General features: G+C 39.7%; 1 protein-coding gene across 4 annotated transcripts in view; it reads left to right on the top strand.

Annotated features, from left to right (window-relative positions):
* The window catches only part of ARHGAP42 (Rho GTPase activating protein 42), a 348023-nt gene that overhangs the window by 73172 nt on the left and 249251 nt on the right, over positions 1–25600 (top strand). For all 4 annotated transcript variants that reach the window (XM_003586932.6, XM_059875064.1, XM_059875065.1 and 1 more), the window contains one exon: positions 15405–15500. In XM_003586932.6, coding sequence (XP_003586980.1) covers positions 15405–15500 — 96 coding nt within the window. The remainder of the gene's footprint in view (positions 1–15404; positions 15501–25600) is intronic.

Below are 25600 nucleotides of genomic sequence, written 5' to 3'. Positions count from 1 at the left end.
TTATTATTGGAACTCACTTTAGTTTTTAATTAATTTATTTTAACTGGAGGCTAATTACTTTATGGTATTGTAGTGTTTTTTGCCATACATTGACATGAAACAGCCATGGGGTCACACATACATGTTTTTAAGTTTTAAATTGAATGATGGCCTCATCATGGGTTGACTGTGTGCAGTCTGATAAGAGCCTGGCGTAAATTATGTGTATCGTTTCTATAAAAAGTCTCTTTATTTGCAGCAATAAAATAATTAGAGACAATGTGTCTCCCAGGGTGTGGGAAGCTCTGAAGCCAGACAGAGTTGCACAAGTTGACACAGTTGGAATTCCTCAGTTGTGACTGCTAAATAAAAGTATTAGCTATTCAGAGTCACAGCAGGCAGTTGCTGACTGTGTACAGATCATTGTGCATGCGTATTGGAAACTCAGCATGGTATTTAGGTGAATGAGTTTTAGTTTTTGGAATAAAAGATTGACATTTATTTTCAGGTTTTTTGATGAGTATAATCAGTCACCCTTAAAACAGTATACATCATATATTTAAGTATTTTCTTCAAAGCCACTTAAAGCATTTTTATAATGACCATGCCATGTAAATATATGAAACACCAACAGTTAAAATTGTTACATAATGGAGATGCAATAAGATCCATAAGAATAAGAAATTGTCTTTTCAAGTGAGAAAATGATAAGAACTGCAAATGATCTGGTTAAAAAAAAGTTTTTTTTTTCAACTTTAAGATAGTGAGATAACTATAATAAGCCATTTAATTAAAAGCAGAATATTTGAAACTTAAAGTAGAACAAAAAAGTAATAAAATAATGTATCCCAACAAAATTTTCTCCATTGTGATACCTTAAAGATGGGATGGGCTCAAAGGTGCAAAATGAAAGCTACACTGTTAAAACCCAAGTTTTCCTGAAATATTCTGAGACATTGCTTTAATATTTCAAAATGGGGTAGGACAGCAGAAAAATGAAGTCTGTAAACATGTGGGATAGCAAGTTTATTGAAAACAACTTACAAAAAACATTGTGTAAATGGAGAATGATGATCTTTGTGCCCTTACTTCCCTGGCAGCCCAGGCTCAACTGTGTTTTGCAGTGTTATTCTTTTCTGTTCTTTTTGGAAGAACGAGGCAAGATGCCAGCATACTTCTACATCTTGTCCAAGACAGAGGCTTATGTATTCGGCTTTCAATTACTATTCATTATAAAATGTTTCCAGTCTTTAAGAGGATGTTAGCCTTGTTGCTATGTGAAAAAATTATTTTGCCATACTATACTGTTCATGTGTAGTCATGATATTACACAATATAATGCACTTTTGTTTGTCCAAAGAAAATAAGTAAATAAAAATAGAATAGTGTAAACCCAAATATGTGCTCACAATAAACACAACCAGCCGCATTAGAATGCTAGACCCACATTTTGCTCACCACTCCATTAAATTGAACTTAGAACATTTTTGGAGGTTCACATATGTTAGATTGTTTCTTTGCTTGGTCAGTGGCTCAGTGGTAAAGTCTCTGCTGATGCAGGAGACACTGGAGACATGTGTTCAACCCCTGGTTCAGGAAGATCCCATGGAGAAAGAAATTTAAACTGCTCCAGGGTTCTTGAGTGAAAAATCCCATGGACAAAATTCCCAGCAGGCTCCATGGGGTCGCAAAAGAGTCCGACAAGACTTGGCGACTAAACAGCAACAACAAAATGTTCTCTTAGGGGATGCTGGAATGTGGATAATCTGTTAACTACTGAGATGATACTTTGAAGTTTCATCAGCAGCAATGTGAGTGTCATATAACTCTTACTAATGTAATGGTGCCTGATCTAAACTAATGATGGGAAAATATACTCTAGCAAATGATAATTTTACCTTTGGAATAGAGACAGTTGACTGTTCGATGTTTGATGTCCCTTGACTGTTTCCTTGGTTGGAAGGTACGTTGGCTGCATTCAGTTTGGTGCCATCCTAAAGTGGTAATTGTCTTTTTAGGTCCTCAGATGTAAGATTAAGGTAAGAGTAGTAACCAGGAACCAACAGTAACATATCTTTCTAGCCAATGATTTCTTCCTTAAAAGTAACAGTGGTTTTGATTATGATAGTTTACCACGCTCTTATTATGTACTTGACATGCATGATTTCATCTGGTCATTGCAACAATTTTACAAAGTAGGTATATTAATATTATACTCATTTTATAAATAGGTATATTGAAACTTGAAGAGCTTAAGTAACTTTGCTATATATAGCAAAACTGGTAGTCTGTTTGACACAAAAACCATTGGTCTTATCATTTTTTAAAATGAAACTTCTTTGTATTAGAAAACGATACAAGGAAATAACCTGGATTAGCTTTCTCTATAGTGATTAAAGTTTGTGGAACTTTTAGTTGTTTTTTGCTTATTGTTGTTGTTTTTTATTTAACTGGATGCTCTCTCCATCAAGCTTGATTAGATTACCAGAATCATTTTTAGAGGTGGATTTTTTCTAAAGCAATACTGAAATTTTAGGTTACCACCTAAAATATCTGGTCTGCTTCTGTCAACTTCCACTCCTTTGCCTTTTGTAAAGCTTGTCAACAGATCCTAAATGAAAGAAGCTTATAGCCATTCCCTCTGGCCCTCTGATCTCATTTACTTGACTTAATTCTTAGGTGCGTTTGTTTGCTGGGGCTCCTCTGTTCCCATTACAGCTTTTATAGCTAGAGATGGGGCTGAGTCTAACCACCTGGCTTCTTATCTCTAATTGCTCTTTGCCAGTCCTGGGAAGACCATAGTTTTACCTTTTCTAAATACTCTAAATTCTTGCAACCTCTTATTTTTAAAGCCCTATGCCTGAGGCAGTAAAGACTGGACAGGTTCTCTGTCAACCATGGGCTTAATGTTTGTTGAGGGTAATGGGACTTAGACACAAATGTTATTAAGTATGTAATATAATTATAGGGTATTTCAGCAGTCATGCAGAAAGGTGCTAGATTATGGTAGTATAGTACTTCTCAGAGTATTATATCAGAGTAGGGGAAAAATGCATTCTCAGTAGCCTGGAAACATGACCCAAACTAGCTGCCTCAATGGAAGTGACAAGAGTCAAGTTCATTCATATAAATTTTGCGATATTGGGCGATATGGTACATTTTTAAAAAATGTAAGACAGGATAAAACTGCTTTGCTTCCTTCTCTTTAGTTTTCTAATAAAAGTTGTAGTACCAGAAAAACACACTGCAGGTATCCATGGCTTCTGTACTCCTGCTTCTGGTACACTACTGTGTGTGCCATATGGCATGCCAGTATTTGGGATTTATAAGTATCAGCAGATGTATGGGCCTGGTTGGATTACTTAGGGTAGGACTTTCTAATTAGTCTAGAAAGAAGCTAGTATTATAGGTGCTGAAAAAGGTGTAAAGGAAGCTCCATGTACTGTCCTCAAGGATAGCCAGATGCTCTTATAAAGTACGATCCAGCTTCACAGTGGAGCTGTGAGTACTGGTTTATTGGAAGGCATTAGAAGGTCACAATAGAGACAAATGGGTGCTTCCAACTTGAAGAATGGCTTTGTGGATGTTGAGACAGCAGAAGTTTAGATTCTTTGGTTTGGCTAAAACATTGATGGTGCAAAGACCAGTTTGAGAAAGAAGATGGCCTTAGAAACATAGAGGATAGATGATGTACTTTAGTTAGTAGGTAACAATTTAGACCCTGATGCTGGGAAAGATTGAAGGCAAGAGGAGAAGGGGACGACAGAGGATGAGATGGTTGGATGGCATCACAGACTTGATGCACATGAGTGTGAGTAATCTGTGGGAGTTGGTGATGGATAGGGAGGCCTGGCGTGCTGCAGTCCATGGGGTTGCAAAGAGTCAGACACACCTGAGGGACTGAACTGAACAATTTAGTGTGGTGCTTTAAAAAGGAGATTAAACTAGTTAGATCATGATTTTATTACAAATGTGTTTGTCGTATGATACCAAGAAGGAGCTGATGGAAAAGGGAGGTAAGTTTTAAGAGTTGGAGACAGGCTGATGGGTGACATGAAAAAAAAGTAACGCCAAGCGCTCTTCCAGAGTCGTCATCTTGCATAGATACTTCAGGTAGGTGAGAGAAAAGAGGGCTGGAACACTCAGCACTTTCCATTACCAAATCTGTTGATAAGGGCAAACGTTGTAGATGCCCAGCAAACAAGGCTTGGCCTAAGGAAGAGGTCATGTGTAGGAAGGTAGACCAGGAAGTTCAGGAAAGCATGCCAGGCCATACCTGTGTTGCTGATATGCTTAGGAAAGCTGGTTTTCTGTGCTGGATAGCTCAATATTTTTTAGTTAAGTCAAAAAAAGGCAAGGGAGATAGTTCATACATTTTTGTTGGCAATTCCAGCATCCAGACTTAATGGCCACTCAGGAGTTGCCTGCACATAGACACACAGGTAGTGCTTTTTAAAGAAAACATATATTGAGCTAGAACAGGGTAGCTAAATATTGGTTTATCTGTCCTGAAGAATAGTGTATGAGGAAGATTATCAACAGAGGCAGGAGAGGAAGGCTCAGTCAGGAAGAGAATCCAGAGAAACTGCAGTGTGTGGTTTCCGTGCACCCTGCCTTCCCCACCCCTGAGATTTATCCCCAGGGTAGGGAGATGGGTGGTTTAGTTCTTCCTTTAAACTTTCTATTTTTAACTTGGGTTGTAGCAATAGTGAAGTCTTTGTGGTTTTTCATTTTTAATTTTTATGGAATTTGTAGCTTTATAGAAACTGTGGATAAAATCTGGCCAAGTGTTGGTTCCTGTTTATTGTTTTTCCACTGGAATCTTCTGGAACTGCTTCCCAGACACATATCATTTATAGGATTACAAACTGTTTGGTCTTCATTAGAGGCCAGCACCACTGTTTATTTTCTCTGAAGCTATTGTGAAGATAGTAATTTAATACACATTAAATGTTATGCCTACAATGAAAATATTTCATATTCTACACTTGCCATCATAACAAACAGTGGTTTAATAGTTAACATTTGTTGAGGACCAGAACTTCAAATTTCTCTTCTGTACCAGACACTGTGTTAAGTTCATTTCATGTAATGGTCATGACATTCTTGTAAGGGATTAGTATCTTCCCTTTGTACAGGAGGAACCTGAGATACAGAAAAGCTAAGTGCTTGTTCTAAGAATATTGCAATAAGTGGTGGTCCCTGGATTGGTGTCCGTGTCTGAATCTTGTGCACACTTAGTCCATACATGAAAGAATGATTGATTTGAAGGAAGGATTTTTTTCTCATATCTGAGCACATCCCTTACATAACCACGATTGCATATTTGTTTACCAAAGTGGGCATTTTCAAACTTTGTTCAAATAAGAGCCATAGGAATGATTCCTATTGACAAGAGGGTCTCATGATGTTTTTTCTTACACTTTTAGTAACACACCCGGTGTTTTGTTCCTCTGACTTTTCTCCATCTTACAATCTAACACTTGAAGTTCTGTGAAAGAATATTAAAAGCATAACTGCAGATATTAAAAGCCAAGGGTTGTTTGGTAATTCCTTGACATATCTTCCTATGTAATACACGGTCTGGTTTTTATTAAGTGAAGGCCTGCAGTGATCCTCATTCATGTCCCAGTACCATAAGCTTTTCAGTAATTTATCTCTGGTGGATTCTTGTGTCATGAATCCACTGGTAGTTGGTGTACGCTTTTTCCCTTTGGGTCCCTCTGTTCTCTGTGTCTGTTTTGCTTTGGGCACTAATTGTGAAGAAAGAGGAACAATATATACCTACCTTTAACCAGCTTAGAGAGAAAAGTAAGTGCAAGAAGGCAAAGTGGTTGTCTGAGCAGGCTTTACAAATAGTTTGAGAACAGAGAAGCGAGAGGCAAAGGAGAAAGGTAAAGATGGACTCACCTGAATGCAGAGTTCCAGAGAATGGCACGGAGAGCTCAGAAAGCCTTCTTAAGTGACCAATGCAAAGAAATAGAGGAAACAATAGAATGGGAAAGACTAGAGATCTCTTCAAGAAAATTAGAGATACCAAGGGGATATTACATGCAAGATGGGCATGATAAAGGACAGAAATGGTAAGGACCTAATAGAAGCAGAAGAGATCAAGAAGAGGTGCCAAGAATATACAAAAGAACTATACAAAAAGAGTCTTAATGACCCAGATACCATGATGGTGTGGTCACTCACCTAGAGCCAGACTTCTTGAAGTGTGAAGTCAAGTGGGCCTTCCCTAGGAAGCATCACTGCGAACAAAGGTAGTGGAGGTGATGGAATTTCAGCTGAGCTATTTCAAATCCTAAAAGATGATGCTTTAAAGTGCTGCACTCAATATGCCAGCAAACTTGGAAAACTTGGCAGTGGCCACAGTACTTGAAAAGGGCAGTTTTCACTCCAATCCCAAAGAACGTCCATGCCAAATAATTTCAAACTACCACACAATTGTACTCATCTCACATGCTAGCAAAGTTATGCCAAAAACTCTTCAAGTTAGGCTTCAGCAGTACATGAACTGAGAAGTTCCAGATATACAAGCTGAGTTTAGAAAAGGCAGAGGAACTGGAGATCAAATTGCCAACATTTGTTGGATCATAGAGAAAGCAACGGAATTACAGAAAAACATCTGCTTCATTGACTATGCTAAAGCCTTTGACCATGTAAATCACAACAAACTGTGGAAAATTCCTAAAGAGATGGGAATACCAGACCACTTTACCTGCCTCCTGAGAAATGTATTTGCAGCCAAGAAGCAACAGTTAGAACTGGACATGAGACAATGGACTGGTTCAAAATTGGGAAAGGAGTACAACAAGACTGTATGTTATCACCCTGTTTATTTAACTTATATGCAGAGTACATCATTCAAAATGCCAGGTTGGGTGAATCACAAGCTGGAATCAAGATTGCAAGGAGAAATACCAACAACCTCAAATAGGCAGATGATACCACTCTAATGGCAGAAAGTGAAGATGAACTAAAGAGACTCTTGATGAGGGTTAAAAAAAAGGAAAATGAAAAATTGGGCTTAAAGCTCATTATGCAAACTGAGATCATGGCACCTGGCCTCATCACTTCATGGCAAATAGATGGAGAAAAAATGGAAACAGTGACAGATTTTCTTTTCTTGGGCTCCCAAATCATTGTGGATGGTGACTGCAGCAATGAAATTAAAAGATGCTTGCTCCTTGGAAGGAAAACTGTGACAAACCTAAACAGTGCATTAAAAAGCAGAGACATCAGTTAGTTGGCAAAGGTCCGTATAGTCAAACCTGTGGTTTATTATGGTTTTTTCAGTAGTCACTTATGGATGTGAGAGTTGAAATGTTAAGAAGGCTGAGTGCCGAAGAATTCCTGGTTTCCAATTGTGGTGCTGAAGACAACTCTTGAGAGTTCCTTGGACTGCAAGGAGATCAAAACAATCAATCCTAAAAGAAATCATCCCTGAATATTTCTTGGAAGGACTGATGCTGAAGCTGAAGCTCCTAAAGCCGACTCATTGGAAAAAACCTTGATGGTGGGAAACATTGAAGGCTAAAGGAGAAGGGGGTGGCAGAAGATGAGATGGTTGGGTAGCGTCACCAAATCAACGGATATGAATTTGAGCACAACTTTGTGTGCTGCAGTTCATGGGGTTACAAAGAATCGGATATGACTTACTAACTGAACAACAACAAGAAGAAACTGAACACCTCTAACATTATTCAGTTATCTTGTGGCTGCTGCTGCTGCTAAGTCACGTCAGTCGTGTCTGACTCTGTGTGACCCCATAGACGGCAGCCCACCAGCCTCCTCCGTCCTTGGGATTCTCCAGGCAAGAATATTGGAGTGGGTTGCCATTTCCTTCTCCTATCTTGTGGCACTAGAAAATAAAAGAATGTGCATTTCTTTTGACATTTAGACTATCTAATTAATGCATTTTGCTGATAGCTTATTCCAAGCTAATAAGTACGCCAGATGGGGAAACAGTGGAAACAGTGTTAGACTTTATTTTTTTGGGCTCCAAAATCACTGCAGATGGTGATTGCAGCCATGAAATTAAAAGATGCTTACTCCTTGGAAGGAAAGTTATGACCAACTTAGATAGCATATTCAAAAGCAGAGACTTTACCTTGCCAACAGAGGTCTGTCTAGTCAAGGCTATAGTTTTTCCTGTGGTCATGTATGGATGTGAGAGTTGGACTGTGAAGAAAGCTGAGTGCTGAAGAATTGATGCTTTTGAACTGTGGTGTTGGAGAAGACTCTTGAGAGTCCCTTGGGCTGCAAGGAGATCCAACCAGTCCATTCTAAAGGAGATCAGTCCAGGGTGTTCTTTGGAAGGACTGATGCTAAAGCTGAAACTCCAGTACTTTGGCCACCTCATGCGAAGAGTTGGCTTATTGGAAATCAGACTCTGATGGTGGGATGGATTGGGGGCAGGAGGAGAAGGGTACGACAGAGGATGAGATGGCTGGATGGCATCACCGACTTGATGGTCATGAGTCTGGGTGAACTCCGCGAGTTGGTGATGGACAGGGCGGCCTGGCGTGCTACAATTCATGGGGTCACAAAGAGTTGGACACGACTGAGTGACTGAACTGAACTGAACTGAACTGAGATCACTCCCAGGTTCAATACACAAAGTCTTACTAGCTTAGATTTTATACAGCAGGTAAGGGATTAACTAGATGTCATGTAAAGGTGGCACACTTCCTTGTTTTAATCTCTTTGGGAATTGACTATGGCATATAGTAGAAAAAGCCTCCAATTTTGGAAATAGAAGACCTGTCCAGATTGGAGTTGACGTCTTAGACCCTGGGCAACTTAAGTTATTACCTCACTTTTCAGAACTTTAGCCCTCATAGCTTTGTGTGATTAATTAAGGAAAATGTGTGAGCACTTGGAGCGAGTAAAATGTCATACCAACACTATTGTTATCATTATTGTAAATGTATGTGAAATCTTCTTATAAATAGTAAAACATCTTTACCTTGGAAGATGGATAAGTAGATAACTCGTATTTTACATGTAGAAGGTTGGAGCATTTATCCATCTTGCAGAAATTAATGGTTTCAATATGTGCTCTTGTACAGACGATATGATAATGCATATTTGGAATATGTTCATTGATGGTAAAGTTTTCTGCCTTTAAAACACTTTAAAATAAGGTGAATAACCTAGGTTCATGGATAACTTGATAGAAGGTAAAATAGAGAAAGCACAGCAAGAGTGTCACAGCATGTAGTGGTAGGTATAAAGGAGGAGATAATGCGAGGGTGGAAGGGATCAGGAAGAGCTTTTTGGAGGAAATAGGGACTTGAGTGAGAGAGAGAGAAAGAGATAGATCTTGAATCAGAACTTGAGAGAAGACTCTTGTCCTTACAAGGTGGAATAATGATATAAAAATAAGTACAAGCGACTGAGCAGCCTGTTTCTGGTGGTAACCAGTCCTCAGCTTGATGTGAGTCTTGTTAGAGGTTTTTGGATGCATAGGTGGAAGCTGCTTTTTGAAAGCTTCTGGACATGTTGTTAATTTGGCCTTACCTATTGTGTCATCACACCTTTCAAGTCCCTCCATTGATTCCTCTGAGAAGCCTTGCACTATGCACTCAAGCTGGATTGGGCCCTTATTTGCTACTTCTGTATGCAGAGCAGTTGTGGTTAAGTGGAGACTCTGGATCCATTCTCCCTGAATCAAAATTCTTGCTCTGTCCTTTACTAGCTTGAGCAACCTTGGGGACGCCACTCAACCTCACTCAGTTCCTTCATCTGTGAAATGGGAATGATGATACCTACTTCGAGAGGCTGTTGTGATGATTAATGGCTTAATTTACATTAAGTTATAGGATGAGTTTCAGGCACATAGTAAGCTCTGTCTGCAGTGATGTTTTTATTAGCCTCTGTTGGAGGTTTTATCCATTGTCCTCTGATATGATTTATTTACATCCCTCATGTCCCTACGGGACTGTGCCCTTTTGAGAAAAAGACATATCTTGTTTTTACCTTTGTATACCCTTCATAGTCTACCTTCTGTACAGTAGTATGAAGATGATAATTCTACAACACATATGTCTGCTTCTCTGAGTCTTACTTAAATCTAATCCCAGAGCAACCAGATTTCAAGAAAAACTGCCTTAGATCAGTGGACCAGCTGGTTGTACTTGTTCTAAGATAAATATAGCTAACATTGTGACAGTCATTCCATTGATACTTCTAAAGTAACAAGTAACTGCAGCTCTTAAGTGTATGTGTAAGGAGATGTAATTAAATATTTGCCAAGTGTTTTGTATTTCTCTAATGAGGTTGAAGTATTTCTAATGAAATGAAGCTTTAATGTTTCATTAGCATCATCTAATCATGGGTGCTACAGGTTAACTCCTTGATACAAAAACATCGCTGGCTAATTAGAGCCTACTGTAATTTCTTCAAAGTTATAATGTGAATACATGTGAAGACACCCTATGCTTAAGTTGCAGGTTAGGTAAATAGAAAGGGCTGTGGTGTGAGTGATGGTCATAGCAACTTTACTGTGTACAGCTTTGACCCCTAGTAAATGATATTCCTCCCCCTTCACCTTGAATGTAGCCAGGATGGGATTTTTCCCTTGTTTGTCCTCAAGTTCTAATAGATGGGGAGAAATAGGGAGAAGGAGACACTCTTGCCTAGACTAGATTCTCTGCTTGTCACATTTGAGACACTCCATCTTTCATTTTGTTTTTAAGAGAAATGTTAACTCCTATCATTACACAATTTTAGACTTTGAAATTTAACAATAAACTTTAAGAACTGAATTAGGTTTTACATTCAAGGTCCATGTAATCATATGTGAATCAGTTTTATTTACAAGGACCAGTACTTCTGTTTTGTGCATCTGACTGCTGTTTAGAAACTTTAGACAATTAGGGAAGAATGTGTTCCATGGAGTGATGTCAGTGAAAGGTGTTGTTCTTTTTAGTTCTGAATTACACTCAGTGGGGGATGGAGTCAAGATTAAAAGTATGATCTGGATTCCTCATTTTTCACATTGATCCATATGATTGCCAGAAAATATCATAAGATAATGTTGTCATATTTTTGCCTCATTGTTACTTTGGTTTTTGGAAAATGAGAACAAATAAAAGGAAAATGAGGATCCCAGGCACTTGAAAATAAGTAATTTTTTGAACTTCCCCTGTATTTTTGTAATTAATCTGAACTAGTTGAGAACCATATTTTCCTGTACAGTCCTGTCTCATTACGCTTCAAAGAGGATCATTCACGCATTCTTGATTCTTTCCAGCATTGAAATAGATGCCCATCCCTCATGCAGAAACACTGAATAATCAGGTAGTCTGTTACGGCTTGATTGCAGTACATCAAGAGAGAATTTGAAACTGCAGTCAACAGACTACTTTATTGAGCACTTGCCAAGGTTATCTGAGGCCTACTAGCTGCCAGCTTCATTCCTGAAAATTAAACTTTTCCTTTCTTTTTTGAGACGCTCAGCATGGAAATAGCCAACACTTTTTAAATGCTTTCGCTATGTGCCACTGTTCTGAGTGCTTCATCTGTATTAACTCACTTAGTCCTCACAGTGACCCTGGGAGATGGGTTCTGTTCCACTTAACAGATGAGGTCCAGAGGGGCTATGAAGGCAGCCATGGCCATGCCACACTGCCTGGTAGAGGTGGGAAGCCAGTCCACATCATCTGCCACTGGAGCCCATACTCTGGATTGATGGTGGGCGCCTGTGTTCTTCTTCCGGACGGGAATCTGTACAGTGTCCTCACTGAGATCTCAGTGAAAAGATGAAGCAGCTTGCCTTTCTCAGTCGAGAAGCAAGGCTACAGGAAGCAAAGAATGGTCCTGGAAGACATGTTCTGTTGTGAGGGTTTCTGTCAGGAGTTTCCTAGGACAGAGCTTCCAGGTGGCTCCTTGAGTTTGCGGGGAGACGCACAGGAACTTGTGATGAGGGGAGAGAAGGAAGGCTATCTTTTCCAAGCTTCCTAAGCTTCCTGATGCATCCGTATTACCCACTACCCCTTCTCTGCTATAGGAATTCCATCTATGACTTCAAGTCCAGTTTAGCATAAGGACTATTATACATCATAGGTAGAAAAATAAATACGTACATGGAACACTTTTCCAATGTCTCAGGAAGGGTGCCTGCACACAGCTCAGCTGAAAAATTATCCTAGGAGTCTGATTTGTTGTGTGTGTGTGTCTTCTCAGAACATTTACTAGAGGTGTTATGATTTCTTTACCCTTAGCCAGAGCTATGCAATGTCAGGTAACTGCATACCTTTGCACACACGGGTCCCTTCTGTCTGGTGTGTGCATGCTCAGTCGCTTCAGTCGTGTCCCACTCTTTGCAACCCTATGGACTCCTCTGTCCATTCATATTCTCTCCAGGGGATCTTCCTGACCCAGGGATTGAACCCGAGTCTCCTGTTTCTCCTGCACTGTAAGGTGGATTCTTTACCGCTGAGCCACTAGGGAAGCCCCTTTCTGTCCGAAAAATCACTTGACTCTCTCACCTTTTGAGCTGAGCTTGAATGATAACAATTGATAGCATTTATTAAGTTGCCTTGGGAAAAGGACATGGCAACCCACTCCTGTATTCTTGCCTGGAGAATCCTGTGGACAGAGGAGCCTGGTGGGCTCCTGTCCACAGGGTTGCACAGAGTTGGACACGACTGAAGTGACTTAGCAGCAGCAGCAAGTTGCCTAATATGTACCAGGCACAGACCTCACTTCATGTTTATAACAACCTCTGAGATCTATATTGCTTCTTTGTTGCAAAGGTAAGAAAAACAGGCCTTATGAAGGATGAGTGATTGCCTAAGGTCTCACAGCCAGCGGGGGAGGTCTAGGTCTGATGAAGCCTTTGTTTTCCTCATTGACTAACAATCCACTAGGGAGGCTCTTTCCAGTTTTCTTCCTGAGAACCCAAAGCAGGACCATTCTTGAGCTGGTAGATAGACCATTCCATTCCATTAAATTCAGAGTACTTCTTAGGTAGAATGTGCAGCTGGCCACAAACCTCTCTCCCTCTTTTGGGGAGAGGTGTTAGTTTGTGAGTAGTAATACCATCTTTCCAGAGCATGATTTATTTTTTCAAACAAGATTTAAGAAAATCTGTCTCTCATGTGTATGTGTGTGTGTGTTAAAAGCCTCTCTGAGGCTCAAGGCCTATGGTCTTCAGAATTGTCGGTGGTAGGGGTGTTGGTAATTTCTGGGTTCACATGGGGCATTAAGTGACTTTCGTGTTTGGAGACCTAGTCTCCTGTGGGTCCTTACTGTGATTGTTAAGTGGGCTTGAGGTTTCTGAGTGGTGGCTTTTTACAGTTAAGTCCTGGTGTCAGGCCTAGACACCAGGCCACAGTTCTTCTCTTAAAGAAAAAAAAAAAGATTCCAACTCTAGTTACAGTGGTAAGGAGGACTTTACTCAGGACTTGCTATAGATATCAAGAGTGTTACAGTAGGGGAGAGGGTTCAGGTTCAACTCTGAATGCAACAAGAGCAAATGAGGATTTATGCAGCCAAGGAGCCCTCTGAGTGGTGGGCCCTATCAGTGGATGGAAAATCACTGAGAAGACGTAAAGGGTTGGAGTGTTCTTGGTGGAGGCAGGTCGAGGACTTCAGCATCAGAGGTGGGGTGAGGAACTTGGTCAGATATCCAGTCGAGAATTTGTCTGCAGTGACTTGGCAGAATTTGTGCTAAAACTAGGATTGGTAGGCTCAGTGAGGATAGGGAGCCCAGGTAGAGGCCTGGACAAGAAGGAGGCTCCGAGGAGCCTGATTGAAGACTGGTCAAGGAGAGGGTCTTCGTCAGGTGTGACTGCTTGAGTTCAATGTTATGCATTCAAGGTGGCAGATATGAATCCCTGGGAGATAACATTAAATGAAGTGTAGAGTGAGGGCCGTTTTTCACTGTAAAGTCTTCTTTTGAAATCAGAATAAAACTTCACCAAATGACCTCAACACGTATGAGATGCCTTTGAATAGAAAATTGACTTTGTGACTAATATGGATATATGTTCCTCTTAAGTTTCTAACATGCAAAAATCACACATATGTGATGTGTTCCCACCTATTCACCTTTCTGTATCTCATATCATCTGATGTATAATAGCTGTGCTCAGTGGGCTTCCCTGGTGGCTCAACTGTAAAGAATCTGCCTGCAGTGCAGGAGACGTGGGTTTGACCCCTGGGTCAAGAAGATTCTCTGGAGAAAGAAATGGCAACTCACTCCAGTATTCTTGCCTGGGAAATTCCATGGACAGAGGAGCCTGGCGGGCTACAGTCCATGGGGTCACAAAGAGTCAGACATGACTTAGCAACTAAACCACTACCACCAGAGTGACTTCTAGAAAAATGAGTATTCCTACTGGCACAGACTTCTGTGAAGGATTAGCATGGATGATCACAGTAGCCCTGAAAGGAGGGACCTTTAAAGTTGCCCTGATGCTGCAGTGTCAGATTGATTTTTAATTTTAGTTAACAAACATAAATAGTGCTTATTGTCAGACTCTGTTGTAAACGCTTTGCAAGTGTTATGTTAATTAATCCTCAGAAGAACCCTGTAAAGTGGTTATGCCACTGTCGTTCAGTCTTTATAGATGAGGAAACAGAGGCCCAGAGGAGTTTAAAAATTTTGCCCAAGGTCACATAATGAGTAAATGGCAGGACTTGGATTTCAACCCAGGCTGCCTGGCTCCAGCGTCTGCATTCTTAGTCTCTGTTAGGTTGCATCCTAGGCTTTTGCCTCCCAGGGATTCACTTCTTATTATTCTGGGCTTTTCTTTATTCTCTCCATGAATAGAGAATTATTCTTCTTCTGGATTTAGTTACTCTGGACTTTGTTCAGACTGAAGTCAGGACTGAGGAGTCTGTTTAACATGAGGTCTCCTATAAATCACAAGGTTATTCATAAACAACTTTTCAGGTGTATTTTCAACTTTTAAGGAGAATGTGTTTTTTGGTAAAAGCACATTCCCTGTCTCCTCCACAGTCTGTGTAGAATAACATCAGTGATACTTTCTAATCAAAGATTCGATGCTTCCCCCTCCATCCCCACTAGTAACCCCAGTAGAATTCTTTATTTCTTCTTCTTCTTCTTCTTTTTTTTTTTTTTTTACTATAAATGGTGCATTTGTAGTGAATAGTAATTCTTTGATAAAAACTTTGGGAAATTGACTTCCAGAAAATGCACAACTAGCACCAAAACTTTCTTAAAGGGGCAGATCTCCTTTGGAAGCAGAAGAGATCTAATCCCTAAAACATTTCTTTTGTAGTCTCTTTAAATTTTGTTTAAATTTGTCAAGCTGGTATTGAAAAAGGTTCTGGTTAATATAGCATTAGCAGCAAAGTTATATAAATACATGTGGAAAATCTTGAGTATTTCATGGTATCTTCACCTTAGGATTTTTTTAAAACTAAAGTTTTTAAACTTTTAATTACAGATCTGTCTATGGCAGTACAGAAATTTTCCCAGTCGCTGCAGGATTTCCAGTTCGAATGTATCGGTGATGCTGAAACAGATGATGAAATTAGTATCGGTAAGTACTGCTGTTTTTCAATATCCTAGGTAAAATTTTAAAAGTCTTACTTCAGATAATAACTTCATTGAAATCAAACAGATAACACACACCCAAATAATGCTGCTGCTGCTAAGTTGCTTCAGTTGTGTCCAACTCTATGCAGCCCCATAGACAGCAGCCCTTCCTTCTCCAGTGCATGAAAGTGAAAAGTGAAAGTGAAGTCGCTCAGTAAGTGTCCGACTCTTCGTGACCCCATGGACTGCAGCCTACCACACTCCTCCGTCCATGGGATTTTCCAGGCAGGAGTACTGGAGTGGGTTGCCATTGCCTTCCCCACCCAAATACTAAGTATGTCAAATATTCTGACTTTGATAAAAGCGTAAGGGTGATTTTTGGTTGCTGTGGAAGAGTGTTATAAATTGTTTTAAAATTGAGGTTTGTGGTTTTTTCCATAAGGAAATTAATCATTGTATAATTCACTTCAGCCCTTTGAGACGATGTGGATAACATCCTTTTTTCTTGCCTAAAAGTGAATCATTCAGGGAATTACTGGGCAGTCCAGTGTTAAGACTCTTCATTCTCATTGCCCAGGGCCTGGGTTCAATATCTGGTCTAGGAACTAAGATCCCACAGCAGCAGGTTGTGGCAAAAACAAAACAAAACAAAACAGAAAACAAAAGTGAATCATTCATTCAAACAAATACATATTGGTTATCTACTATTAAATATACAAGGTATTAGTTTAAGAATTATCTCACTTTTTTTAATCTTACTACTGATTTATCTTTTAACTTCAGTATTTCTTAATATTGAAACTTTATAAGTTTCAATATTTATAAGTTTTGTAAGTTAAAACTTCTTAATACTGAAGTTAAAAGAGAAATCAGTAGTAAGAGAAAAAAGTATCAGTCATGATATGTTAACCAATATTAGTGTAGGACAGAGAACATTACTGGGATCAGGAGACTTGAGACTTAATCTGGTTTTCCCTCATATTTAGCAATCCAACCCTGGTGAAAGCATGCCCCTTCCTGAATCAGGTGGTTTCATTTCCCATTAGTGAAAAGATTGGGTTTCGTGATCTCAAGTTTTATCTGTAGCTGAGTTTTTACTGGATGAAGGTCTGGTTCATGTAGCATTCTTTCCCCCACATTTTAACAATCCCTACTTGTCAGTTTGCAGACATGGGGTCAATCTGTAGGTTGGGTTAGAGTCAGGCAGTCAGCTGTGCCGAGTGGCTTCAGTCGTGTCGGACTCTTTGTGACCTCATGGACTGCAGCCCACCAGGATCCTCTGTCCATGGGATTTTCCAGGCAGTCAGGAGACTGTATAAAATATGTGTATATATTTTAGAGAATAATATATCAAGTGTACTCACATTCCAGATAAAAATAGAATATTGTAAGGATTTACAATAGACTCCTGAACTGTAATATGTATATGATACACGTGGCGATATCATTAAATGCCGACTGTGATTCAGAAGGTCTCAGGTGGAGTGAGGTTTCCGCATTTCTTACACACTTGAAAGCTGGTCCACGGACCTCTCTTTGAGTAGCAGGACTTTGAAATCCCTGACATGCTTCTCCACAATCTTATTTCTCTCCTTCTTCTGAATTTTCTTTTTCTTTTATAGTTTTGTCAGGTATATACATATTTCTCAATATTTTTATTGTTTTTGAAAACCTGAAGTATTAAGTCCAAACCCCACTGTGGAAGGAAAGGGCTCTCAAGAAGAAAAGCTGGAAGAGTTTCTGATTCCTTGGGTGGCTTTAGCTTGTGACCGTCACTAAGGTCCCTTCTGGAGAAGTCACCTGCCCGTCCACAGACACGCTGCTCCTGCTGTGGGGTTCACGTTGTATGGACCCTGAGTGGCCAGGCCAGGCTCTTGCAGAGGCCCCTGCCAGGCAGTCGATGATTTGCCCGCCCCTTGGTACTCGGGTGTGGAGGTGGCTGGTGTTAGGATCGCCAGTGGCTCCCTCCGCCCTCAGGTTTGTGGAGGAGGGTGGCTGAGCCTGACTTGGTGGAGGTGTAGGTAGGGAGCCTCTCAGAAGGAGGAGAGGGCTGCCAGGTGGACCCCCAGCGACATGACTTCCTCCTATTTACAGGACGAGTGGGGCATGGCGCGTCAGGGGTCACATGACACCCGCAGCCGGAACGATGGTGTCATCCCTTGTGTCGCTTCGTGACGTCTATATCATAAGTGTCTAGCCCCCAACAAAGATTTTGTAACACACACCTCACAGACAAAACCTAGATTTTATTACTAAAATATTAATATAGTAGCATTGTTATTTAGAAAAAAGAAAGAACACTCACATACTCATATAATGGCAGTTATTTCCACTTAGTAATGAGACTGTAAAAAGCAGAGACATTATTTTGCCAACATAGGTCCATCTAGTCAAAGCTATGGTTTTTCCAGTAGTCAGGTATGGATGTGAGGTTTGGACCCTAAAGAAAGCTGAGCACCAAAGAATTGATGCGTTTGAACTGTGGTGTTGGAGAAGACTGTTGAGAGTCCCTTAGACTGAAAGGAGATCCAACCAGTCCATCCTAAAGGAAATCAGTCCTGAATATTCATTGGAAGGACTGATGCTGAAGCTGAAACTCCAATACTCTGGCCACCTGATGCGAAAAACTGACTCATTGAAGACTCTGATGGTGGGAAAGATTGAAGGTGGGAGAAGGGGACAACAGAGGATGAAATGGTTGGATGGCATCACTGACTCAATGGACATGAGTTTGAGTAAGCTCCAGGAGTTGGTGATAGACAGGGAGGCCTGGCGTGCAGCAGTCCTTGGGGTCACAAAAAGTTGGACATAACTGAGCAACTGAACTGAATGAGACTATAAAGTGCAAGAAGACAGAGGCCAGAGGTCTTTTCCTTTGTTTTTCTTCTTTCAGTCATTTCACTTTAGCACCTGATCCAGGGTCTGACTCTTGGTAAACTCTTGGTTAAATTGTTGAATAAATGACATAATTTCGCTTATAAACTTTATTTTTTTCATTTATGTGTATCTTTTTCTAATATAATTATATATAGTTATACTGCATATAGCTATATATTATATGAAATTTATTTCTTCTTTATAAAGAGATTTATAGAAAATACTTCTGGATTTTTTTATAGGTATTATACTTTTTCATTTTATGATTGTAAAATATTACATAGGTTTTTATACATGAATTTGTGACATACTCTTTTTGGTACATTCAGGTTGCTTCTAGTTCGTCTTTTACTTTTTAACAGTACAATAAATACATTTCTTCATAATTTCCATTAAGTTTCTTACTTAAAAAACTTTTTTGAAGCCATATGGTGTAACAGCAGAGGTAGGGGACTTTAATCACTATGCTCTTCGACCGTGCAGGTGGGTCGACGGTAGGCAGTTTTCCTTGGCTGTGGTGAACTTGATATCTCAACTGTGCTGTCTGTTTCCACTTTGACTGAATGGATGTTATTATTTTGGCTCTTGCAGTTTAGATTGGAAAGGTGTGAATTGATCAGGATATGAAGGCTTATGATTGTTGTTTAGTCGCTAAGTCGTGTTGACTGTTTGTGACCCTATTGACTGTAGTCTGCCAAGCTCCTCTGTCCATGGAATTCTCTAGGAGAGAAGACTGGAGTAGGTTGCCATGCCCTCCTCCAGGGGATCTTCCTGGGATCAAACTTGCATCTCCTGCATTGGCATGAGGATTCTTTACCACTGAACCACCAGGGAAGCCAAGACTATGATAGGCAATGAATATTAAGTTCCAATGCTTTCAGGGCTTTTTGGAATTAGATCCAAGCTGGGCAAGTGGAAGGTGAATACTACATAGGGGAAAGATATTATTAAATATTTTTTAATTATTACTTTTAATTTTTAATAATTTTAAATTATTATATTACTATTTTTATTATTTTTTAGTTATTTGCTATTTTTAAATCAAGAGACTTATTTAGCTCCTACTGGGAATCTGATTTAAACACCAATGCTTTGATAGGAAAACCTAACTTAGAGCACAGAGATTTATAAACAAAAATTATCTCTGAAACTATTGTAAAAATATAGATATATTCCCATATCCTCACCATTCAGCACTTTTTATCCTTTTACTACACCACCAAATGCACTGTAAATTGTTAAAAATAACTAGGATATAATAAAAAAAAAAAAAAGACTGTGAGGCTACCACAGCTGTTGTACCGAGGACAGTGATCTAGGAATGTATCCCTGAGAATAATGGGTAAGGCTGGTGTGGATGAGTGCAAGAGCTATCGTTACCTTCATCAGCTCCAGTTCCACAAGGGAAGATGCAAAGTTTCGGCTGTCTTTAAAACAGCTTGTTGAAGCCCCAGTTTCAGGTTCTTCTTTATTCTTCTGACTTAATGAAAGAGGTGTAAAGTGGGGACAGCTGTGAAGGTTCGCGCTAAGTAATAGTCACAATATCCTCAGCCAGAGCAGCCTTGAGACTTACAATGATGTAACCACTGCAAACAGTGACTTACAAAAAAAAGCTCATCTTTTATAAGCAAGCGGTGTCTCTGCAAAATAACTTATAAAGACATTTGTGAACTTTTCTGTGTACAAGTTATGGTGGTGAGAGTGGGTGAAAGATGAGTAAGATGTCTGCTTTCAGTGTGCTTATAGTAGAATAAGGTGAAAAACAGATTTTGAGCAAAGTAAGGAAAAGAGAGTGCTGTTACTATATCAGGGTCACAAGTGAACCTGTGCAAGCTGTTCCAGGAGTTTGTGAGATGTGTGGGCCTGTGTCTGTCCCATAAATCAGACCCACTCTTCAGCTGTCCCCGTGTGCTCCCACCCTTTGGCCGTGTGCTTGCTGGTTTGTTTGTTTGTTTTCTTGGTGCCAGTGAGACATTGCTGGCTTGGAAGGAAGCAAAATGGGATTAGTCGTCTGGGACCCAGTGGGGAATTCCTATGGCTCACAGAGCAGGTCAGTTGTTTCCAGACTGAAGTGCTAAGCAGCACAGCACTCTGCACTCTACGTGTAGCACCTCCTTCTCACCCTAGAGCAGCAAGAAGCCAGTCCTCCTCCCTCCTCTGAGGATGGTTGAGCTGCCCCTGAGCATTTGATTGCTTCCTTTTATCTGCCCCCCACGGTGCTGGCCCAATGGGAGGCCATCCAGCTTAACTTCCTACAGCTGTTCTAATTGTCCATTTTTTATGCTGCTTTGTTTTTCTGGACTGAGGAAAGACGCTGAGTTAGAAATACCTAAGGACTTGATTAGCTGGACACTTGGGGCTTAGAAACTGATGATGGAGGAGAGAAGAGTGATCACAAACTGGCGAAAGAGTCAGTGCTCCTCAAATAACATATTTATATGGTTAGTTGTTGTTTAGTTTCTCTTTGTGTCCCCAGGCTCCTCTGTCCATGGGATTTCCCAGGCAAGAATACTAGAGCAGCTTGCCATTTCCTTCCCCAGGGGATTTTCCTGGACCAGGATTTGAACCTGCGTGTCCTGCATTGGCAAGCAGATTGGGGCAGACTAGATACAAAATGTATCTATTGCATAACCATAATTATACAGAAGATAATACCTGCTGCATTAACCCTGGTACATACCTGGAAATTGATGATGTTATGTGTCCATCCCTAAAACCTTACTAGTAGTTAATAAAATACTCTCTACAGAACATAAAAACACTAGTCTTTTGAAAACTCTATAGTGGTTCATTCAAGCAAGTAGAAGCTCAAAGATATTACTGTGAATCTATCTGAGGTGGTGGTTTTTACTCGGTTAATTTAGCACTTTAGAGTATGGGATAATAAAGGTCTGTAAATCTTAGTGTATCACTTCAGAATTTATGTCCATACGAAGTTTGGGGCTTGTAAGTGACTATTTTTTTTCCTGCCTATTCATGCCTATAGTTTGAAAACACTTTTAACCAAGTCTTAAAAGAAGTCTAGATTAAAAACAAAATCAAATATTGTTAGTCATGCTGAACCAGTGCCAGTAAAAATATTAGTCATTAATATGAGGCAAAGCTCATTCATTCTATGTAATCTTGGAAACTATTGGAAAGTCCAGTTGTGGTTTGTCATAAACAGCTTGGTTAGTGATGTTCTGTGATGGCCTATCGCAGTGCTCAGGAAAGTCCTGGCCCATATGACCTTTGCACTCAAGAGATTAAACATTTACCAGGAAGGAGAGGCAGTTTGCTAGTAAATATTTTAGGTGGGGACTTTCTACTTTAGACACACCTAAAGAGAAAATTCCTTTGGTAGAGACAGGCAACATCCAACCGCTTGTCAACTAAGGTTATTGCTCTTAACTCTGAGTGGAGAAATGAGGCCATCAAGTAAGTGATTCAGATCAAAATATATTTCATAATAATTGTCCAGATAGGTCTGACATAACTCATTTGTCTGTGTTCAGGTCTCTGTTTTGAATACAGATATGCAGACATAATCATAACAGTGGTGAGTGCTTAATAGTTCTTAGAATGAAGAGCATAATATATTTTTTAAAAGTCCTTTTACATGAAAGTCTACATGTGAATCATATCTGTACATATTGACAGTTTTCTATACTGAATTGGCTGGAGTGTGCCTTATATTTTGAATTCTTTTCTGACTTTAGGAGACTGCACTGAAAGGTAAGATTATAGGAGACGAATTTAAAATACTGACCTTTTATGTCACAGGAACTTTATTGTATCTTCCTGAGCAAACAGTGCTTTACCCAGGTGCAAATATTTGTTGTTAGATTACCTTTCTGAAGCTAAGTGTGCACCAGTGTAACACAGTGATTAAGTGAAATTGCCCAGGAATACGAACAGAAGCCTGAAACTGATCATTAATGCCTTCTCAGAGGGTGTGAAGTAGAAGACATTTTTCAGGGGAGTATTTGAAAATTATTTTCCTTTTCCTTGTTAGAGGAATTGTGTTTAGTTGCTCAGTCGTGTCGGATTTTTTGCAACCCCATAGATTGTAGGCTGCCAGGCTCCTCTGTCCATGGAATTCTTCAGGCAAGAATCCTAGAGTGAGTAGCCATTCCCTTCTTCGGGGGATCGTCCAGACCCAGGGATTGAACGCAGGTCTCTGGCATTGCAGGCTGCCCGCAAATGCATAAATCTTTATCAAATACATCCATTGCCTTTGAGAATGCATCTCTTAGGTCTCATGGAAAGGTAGTGTTTGATCCAATTTTCCAAGTTATAAACAAGAATATGGTCTAGTGTGGGAGGTATGCAAACAGTTTTCTTTGTGTGTTTTGAGAGGATTCCTTTATAGAATAGAAACACTTTGAGAAATAGGAGCCCATATTTCAGATTAAAAAGGATCAATATATTTATAAATCCCAGGAAATTCACTTAAACAATAAAACATAAATAAAATCATAAATGGTTTTAGCTAAGAAAAAAACATACCTATTTTCTTCAACTTAAACTAATAAAATTCAGTTATTAAGCTACTAAATTGAAAATGCTTCTGTAAAGACTTTCCTAAGGATTCAGTTATGAGCTACAAATCCTCATCCATAGCTATCACTACTATCTGATGATGGCAGGATGCATAAGGTAGAGCATGGCCTGAAACTCTCCTTGGGCCTCTCTTAGGAAAAAGTTAGCAAACTAGAGACAATGCCATTACCAACCATAGCTGAACTGTTTAAAAAAAAAACCTGCGATTTTATTAAATTCTAGGAAACAAATTACCTTCTCATTTGCTGAGTCAAAAGAAAATCCATCAGTTATTGCAGACTGTCATTACAACCCACTTAAATGTGGTTATATAAATCAGGAAGTCCTCTATTAGAGTGGAACATTTCCAAATGCCTAAATTGTTTATATAAATAACATTTTCTTTTGAACTCTGTGGAGAAAGCATATTTGACTTTTTATGGCTCTCAGTTGGACAATTGAATTATTGTTTTCCATTTTCTTTTACCACCCTTATTTTTGCACCCACACAGAAACCACCCACAATTAAGGATTGAAACAGCTGGGAAAGTTGCACATTTCAGGTGGAGTTCCTGTCTTTAAAAAAACATGCCATTTGGGAGAGATGTTTTCATCATATTATCTCCATATTTTAAAGAACTTCATTTGATTTAATTTGAAATTCAAAGGCTTAGATTGTTTTTCCAGAATCTGAAATAAAAAAAAAGAAACTTTTCATGTTAAAAGGCACATCTAAAAGAAAAAATAATTGTCTTTTAATTTATTGATGTACATTAGAACCCCTTTCTGTCTTTTGTGAGTTGTTCTACTAAACAAAAAGTGGTTGGCTTTTTCATAGTAAACGCAAGTCTCTTACCTTCTCCAGCAAATTATATGCCCTTTGAGGTCAGAACGTTTTCTCACATTTAGATTCCTGCAAAATTCTTTAGCACCTTGTTTGTAGCAGAAGCTTAGTAAATATTTATTACATAAAAATCCACCTGGAAAATCTCGTAAATGTTTATAGAAACAAATCACTTTAAGGTACATAAATAAAATTTTAGGATCATATGTTAAAAAATAAAATATGTACATATTTGCATATATCTAGATGATTCTTTTCAGCATGGTAATAAACTAAATTTTGAGAGGGAAAATATATATTATAGCCATCCCTCAGTATTCACAAAGGGTTGGTTTCAGGAGCTTTCATGGATACCAAAATTTTTAGATGCTCAAGCCCCTTATGTAAAGTGGTGTAGTGTTTGCATGTACCTTACACAGTCCTCTTGTATATATACTTTGTTATCTCTAGTTTAGTTATAATACCTAACACAATATAAACACTATGCAAGTAGTTGTAATTTTGATGTAAGTGCTATATAGTTGCCAGCAAGTGGCAAATTCAGGTTTTGCTTATTGAAAAATTTTGGAATTTTTTTATCCTCAAATATTTTCAGTTCACAGTTGGTTGAATCTGACTGAGGGTACTGAACCTGTGGATACAGAGAGTCAACTGTATTTATTCACAAATATAGCACAGACATATATGCAGCTTTTGCATATAATTGAGAATGATTTGGAACAAATATCTTAATATTTGTAAATATCTGGACCAGAGCTAAATGTTTTAATATTCTTTAGTTTATTCAATGTTTGCTGACTACCTATTAGGTGAGCAGCTCTGTGCCCATCCCCAGTGACCTGGTGGTGAAAGAGTAGTCAGAGCCTTTGCCCTTATGGAGTGTACAGACTAAGGGATAAACTGGGAGCAGTATCTTTTCTTTAGAGGACAACATGACTTAAAAAAGGCTTATTTCAGGGTGATTACAGGTTTGCTGATTACTTTCCTTATGTAGAGGGCTTCCTAGGTGGTGCAGTGGTAAGGAATCCACCTGCCAATGCAGGAGACACAAGAGATGTTTCCCTGGTTCAGGAAGATCCCCTGGAGGAGGAAGTGGCACCCCATTCCAATATTCTTACCTGGAAAATTCCGTAGACAGAGGAGCCTGGTGGGCTACTGTCCATGGGACTGCAAAAAGCTGGACATGACTTAGCATGCACACATACAAGCTTCCTTATATGGAACAAAGGGAATTTTTAGAAATTGGTAAGTAACTTGTGCTGAGCAAGCCAGGGTGATTGGTTCACCTGCTGCTGCTACTGCTAAGTTGCTTCAGTTGTGTCTGACTCTGTGCAACCCCATAGACAGTAGCCCACCAGGCTCCCCCGTCCCCGGGATTCTCCAGGCAAGAACACTGGAGTGGGTTGCCATTTCCTTCTCCAATGCAAGAAAGTGAAAAGTGAAAATGAAGTCGCTCAGTGGTGTCCGACTCTTCATGACCCCATGGACTACAGCCTACCAAGCTCCTCCATCCATGGGATTTTCCAGGCAAGAGTCCTGGAGTGGAGTGCCATTGCCTTCTCTGAGATAGGCCTTATTTTTTGGGGAAAGCCAGCGTGGAAACTTAAGTTTTGGCTTGGTGATGTGGAGTTTTGCACAGTTAGCACAGTTCAGTCACTCAGTCATGTCCAACTCTTTGGGACCCCATGGACTGCAGGACAATAGGCTTCCCTGTCCATCACCAACTCCTGAAAGAGAGAAAGAGAAGTGAAGTCGCTCAGTCATGTCCGGCTGTTTGCACTCTGTGGACTGTAGCCTACCAAGTTCTTCTGTCCATGGGATTTTCCAGGCAAGAATACTGGAGTGGGTTGCCATTTTCTTCT

Source organism: Bos taurus, chromosome 15, assembly GCF_002263795.3.
Source record: "Bos taurus isolate L1 Dominette 01449 registration number 42190680 breed Hereford chromosome 15, ARS-UCD2.0, whole genome shotgun sequence".
Lineage (NCBI taxonomy): Eukaryota > Metazoa > Chordata > Mammalia > Artiodactyla > Bovidae > Bos > Bos taurus.
Note: the sequence above shows the minus strand (reverse complement) of the source record. Positions and strands in the feature narration are given on the sequence as shown.